The sequence below is a fragment of the Monodon monoceros genome, unplaced genomic scaffold (genome assembly GCF_005190385.1).
Source record: "Monodon monoceros isolate NGI ecotype Baffin Bay Population unplaced genomic scaffold, NGI_Narwhal_1 Contig6082_ctg1, whole genome shotgun sequence".
Lineage (NCBI taxonomy): Eukaryota > Metazoa > Chordata > Mammalia > Artiodactyla > Monodontidae > Monodon > Monodon monoceros.
The window spans coordinates 18,822-23,787 of NW_021701849.1; the positions used below are offsets into that span (position 1 = coordinate 18,822).

Here is a 4,966-nt window from a genome sequence, read left to right on the forward strand (position 1 = left end):
CCCGGAGGAGGGAGCAGGTGGGGTGGAGGGACGGGAGGCTGGGGCAGGGCGGGGCCACCACGAGGACCCCAGGACCTGCAGGTGAATTTCTGATCAAATGTGAGGCCCTTTCGGGCTGTGGACCAGCTGAGGCCTCATCCAAGATCTCGAGACAGGGCTGCCCTCGCTGCTGGGCTGAGGGGTCTGCAGAAGGCAAGGGGGGTGCAGAGAATGCCACCAAGGACCCTGCAGGCATGGCGACTGCCCTGGCCAAGGTGGCGGGCCGGCCAGTGTGGGAAATGAGGCTTCCTGGATGGATATGGCAGGCAGAGCACAGGTCTGCTGCTCGATTGGGACAGGCTGCAGAGAAAGAAGGGAGTCAATTCCCAGAGTTTGCACCCAAGCTGCTGGCAGGGCGGGGCACCCTTGGCTGGGACGGGGAGGATGCTGGGGATGGGCTGGTCTGGAGGGACTGTTGGTGTCTTAGTTCCTGCGGCTGCAGCAAATTACCACAAACATGTGTCTGCTCACGGTCTGCAGGCCAGACGTCTGAAACAGTCTCACTGGGCCTCGAGCAAGTGAGGGCAGGGCTGCACGGGGAGGGCCTGCTCCTGGCCTTTTCCAGCCGCCCGAGCGGCATCCCTTGGCCCGTGGCCCTGTCCTCCGTCTTCGAAGCCGGCAGGGTAGCCAGCCCTGCCTCTGTGTCACAGGCCCTTCCTCTTTGTGCCAGGTCCCCCATGCCTCCCCCTTGTGAGGACCTGGTGATGACGCTGCGCTGAGAGGCGAGGACCCTTGCGCATCTCAGGGTCCCGGGCGTAATCTGCACAGTCCCCACTCACAGGCTTCAGGGATCAGGACGTCTCCAGGACCGTGTCCAGCCCGCCAGCCAGATGTTCGGTGGCGGGTGTGTTGAGGGTGAGATGTGTTGTTGACTTCCAGCGCCAACATGTGGAATGAGGTCCACATTTGGGGACAAGAGAGGAATGCCAGCCGTGGACAAATGCTGTTGGGCCACAGGCTGGGTTGGGGGCTGCAGGGCACAACCAGTGACAAGGGGAAGCCGGCAGCGTGGCGTCCAGGAGCCAGCGAGGGGGGCGAGAGCATGACGCCTGACACGCAGACCGGCCAGGGAGGGCATGGCCTCGGCGCCGACCCCGCACCCCCGCCCTGGTCCGCGGGTGGGGAAGCAGGGAGGATGCCCGAGGCTGGCACCCGGGCAGGTGTCCGCCACACTGGCCGCCCCTCCTGGCGGGGCGAGAAAGCCTGCGGCTGATCGGGGCCAGGTCCACTCCCTGGCCTGCCGCGGGGACTCCGGGCAGTGGCGGGGAGTGACCAGGTGCTGGCCAGGACCAGCGTCTTCTCCAAGCCCTGTGAGGCATCACTTTGTCTACTCCCCAGCCCGCCCTGCGTGAGGGGTGCTGTCGCCGCGTCTGACGGAGGGGTGGATGCGTGGAGGGCTCGGGGGCTGCCCGAGCCGTGCAGATGGCGAGGGCGGCTCTGTGCGCCCAGCTGCTCCCGCCACCACCACTCAGTGCTGTCTCCTGTGCGTGTGCGTGTGTGCGCTGCATGAGCACACGTGTGCCTGTGTGTGTGTGTGTGAATCCGTGTGTGTGCGTGGCTGCAGACCCGCACACGTGTGCCCACGTGCATATGCCCTTGCTTTTGCATGTGTTTGCACACGTGCGTGTGCTTGTGCTTGCAGGGTGCGGACCCACGTGTGCACTGCATGTGTAGGCGCACACATGCTCCTGTGTGTGAGGAGTGCCTGCATGTGCACATGCATGTGTGCATGTGTGCCTGCCTGTGTGGATGGGCACATGTCTGGTGTGGGCAGCAGGGCTTTTGGTGCAGGGAGCTCTCCCAGCTTCCTTGTCGCGGCAGCTCCTCGATGCATGCCCTGACCCTGCCGACCCCCGTCCTCGGATGTTTGCCCGCAGCCTTCTGGGTTCTCTGACCTGGGGAGACCCGAAAGGCTGGGACACAGAAACAGGAGGCAGGTGACATGAGCCAAAGCTGTTTATGGGGCTGGACGGTGGGCGGGAAGGTAAGGGGGCCACAGTCAGGACCGCTGGCTCAGGGCCAGCTGGGGGAGCCACCCACCTCCCTGTACCATGATGCCCTCCTCTCTGTGTCGGGGGCTGGGCTCTGCCTTGGGCAGAGGAGGGTGAGTGGGGTCAGGGGTGGGGCTGGAGGCCTCTGTGCACAGGGTGGAGTCCTGCCCTCTGGCAGCAGTGGGCGGCGTGGAGGCCAAGCTTCCCCCGCTGCAGTGCTGGCACCAGCTCTCTGGGACTACTTCACCTGCAGCAAGAGCCCCAGGGTCAGGAAGGCGGCGGGGTCCCAGAAGACAGGGTGCAGGCCCCCAGGTCAGGGCCCCCCTGCCCCGCTGAGTCAGGGACCCCACCTCCTTGACCCCCACGAGCGCAGGTCCAAATGCCTGTCCTATGCTAGGGCTGTGGGTGGAGGGAGGGGAGCCGCCCTGCCGGGCTCCCTGCTCACGGGGTGCCGGCTGCCTGGGCCACCCTACCTTGATGAAGGTGACGAAGCCACTGTAGAGCAGAGTGACAAGGAAGAGGGCCACGAAGGTGAGCCACAGGCGGCCCGTGTCCTCCAGCTCTGAGTAGTCGTCACCGCTCTCGTCCTGGCTCCGCGGGGGCAGGGTGGTCAGACCTGGGGAAGCGCCAGTGCTGCTGAGACCGCGCCCGTGCCGGCACACGGTGGGCCCCCAACGCGCACATGCAAACGGCCTGCTCCCTGCCAGGCCGCGCTGGCCGCTGGCGCTCCGCAGAGCCCGCCGGGTCACTGTGCCTGGTGGGGCCAACGGTCTGGAACCAAACTGGCTCACAGCTCAGTTCATGCCAGCGTGACTGGGCGCAGGGAGTGGGGAGCACTGAGAACGATGTGGACACAGGGGGCCCGGCCCGGCCAGGCTGGACCGCGAGAGCCTCCCTCAGAAGTGGCAGCTCTGTGACAGGGTGAAAGATAAGATGGTGCCAGCCAGGCAGAGAGAGCTGGGAACAGCGTCCAAGCAGGAGGAACAGCATGACGAGTGCCCTGTCTCAAGAGAGCCTGACCCGGAAAAGTGGACGGGAGCTCCGTGTGCCTGCAGCGGGGACCTGGGGCCAAGCGGCGGGAGAGGAGGCCAGAGTGGGGCTGGGGTTGGGCCCTGCTGGTGACTTTATCCTGAGAACAAAGGGCTTTAAGCAAGGGCATGTGAAGGCCAAGTTTGAATATCAAAAAGTCATTCCTGCTGGAGTTGGAGTGGTTGGCGTGCAAGGCAGGATGAGAGGGACTTGCTAGCGTCCAAGCCCAGGTCAACACACTTGTGCGGAAAGCACCCCAAAGTCCGGAGGGAGAGCCCGGGGGCAGGTAGGAAGTACTGGGTCCTGGGACCCGTCTCATGCCCCGGACTTTCCTAGTCGTTCATTCCATGAATGTTTATTGAGGGTTTTCCTCGTGCTTGACCAGAGTTACCGGAAGTGGGGTCTGTACGTGGTACTGGCCGGGAACCACTGGTCACAGGGCACAGGAAATAGGTATGGAAATTGTGTGCATTGGAAATTTTTATAGCAGTCTGTTGAATCTAATAATAAAAAATCAGCACATCTGGGTTTCTGTTTGTCTCAGATTTCTAGTAATTAGTTCATATTGTATTCTGCAAAGGTATTGGTCCATGATTCATTGGAAAAAATTTAAAAGGCAGCAGCCCTTTGCCACAGAAAACTTGAAGGAGCCTGTTCTACACACATGGAACGCAGGGGTGAGCAGGCCGGGGGTCAGTGAGATGGGTAAACATGACGACAGGTTCCCATGGACCTGCTCCATCCAGTTAAAGGCCAGGTGTACCAGATGCCCCATGACCCAGCCCTGGGGTCAGGGATGTCTTCTCAGTTACACAAGAGAGCTCGTGTGAATGATAAGCAGAAGTTGGAGGGATGGGAAGGTGGGAAAGATTTAGGGTGGGGGAAGCAGCGTTGGGAAGAATTGCAGGTGAGAGAGGTCATGCCCATTCACCCCTCTGGAGCGGGGCAGGAATGTGTCAGCGGGCAGCCCATTGGGCACAGTCTGAGAAACCCTGGGACAGGGTTTCTGTCCTGTCCTGACAGGGACAGGATCTGGAAGTTTTCCTTAGGGCAAAAGAAGCCATGAAAAGAGCTTAAGCCGAGGGGTGACATGATTGGCATTGCTTTCAGTTCCCACATCTGGGTCACCTGTGGGTCTAATTCTATTTGCTAGTTTAAAATCTTGATTACGGGTGAAGGTTTTCGCTTATTTGCATGCCTAGGAGATTTTGATTGCATGTTGGACATTGTGCACAGACAGACAGTGAGCCTGAAGTAGATTATACATGTGTATTTTCCATGAAGTGGGCACACACTCTCCTCTGTTGGGCAGGGAGGATGAGGGGCTCATTGTTTTCACCAGGAGTTGAGCTGGGCTGGGTAGCAGGATCGTTGGCTCCTGGGTCTGAATGTTTGGGTGGGGTCAGGCCCCTCCACTGGGGCTTTGGGATCTAAGCCTCGTCCAAGGCTGGAGATCTCTTGCCTCGCTCTGCTCCCAGACACTGCTCACTCAGCAGAAGTCCTGGGTGGGGGAATCAGCGGGTGGGGGAGATTTGTCTGGGGCTCATCCGTATTCCCACTCCCCAGGCCAGCCCACACAGACGCTACATCTCGGCAGATTCCCTCGCGTCCCTCTCCTCTCGTGGATGCCCAGGCCTCTCTGTCCACCTGTCTGGGATGAGGATAAAGTGGCCAACAGCCTCTTCTGGCCTAGGGATCTAGGTCAGTTGGACACTGAGTCCTCAGCTCTTCAGAGGCTTTAAATAAACCTGGTTTCACTGTTTATTCGATGTCGTCCTGTTACCGCATGAGCGACCATCTCACTAGCTTCTGCATCCTAGGTGGGAGCAGAACCTCGATGGTAAATGTTCAAAGATCGCCTTGGCTGCTGAGTGAGGATGGGCTGCGGAGGGGGCGACGCTGGCAGC

At 60.9% G+C, this 4,966-nt stretch overlaps 1 protein-coding gene across 1 annotated transcript; it reads right to left on the reverse strand.

The window, feature by feature from the left end:
• Positions 1 to 264: 264 nt before the first annotated feature.
• On the reverse strand, positions 265 to 4,960 carry LOC114890626. Its single transcript, XM_029214303.1, has 2 exons — positions 2,504 to 4,960; positions 265 to 2,277 (listed from the first exon to the last, which is right to left on the reverse strand). Exon 2 carries the CDS (start codon positions 1,981 to 1,983, stop codon positions 781 to 783), a length of 1,203 nt encoding a protein of 400 aa, XP_029070136.1. The 5' UTR covers positions 1,984 to 2,277; positions 2,504 to 4,960; the 3' UTR covers positions 265 to 780.
• Between the last annotated feature and the right edge of the window lie 6 nt (positions 4,961 to 4,966).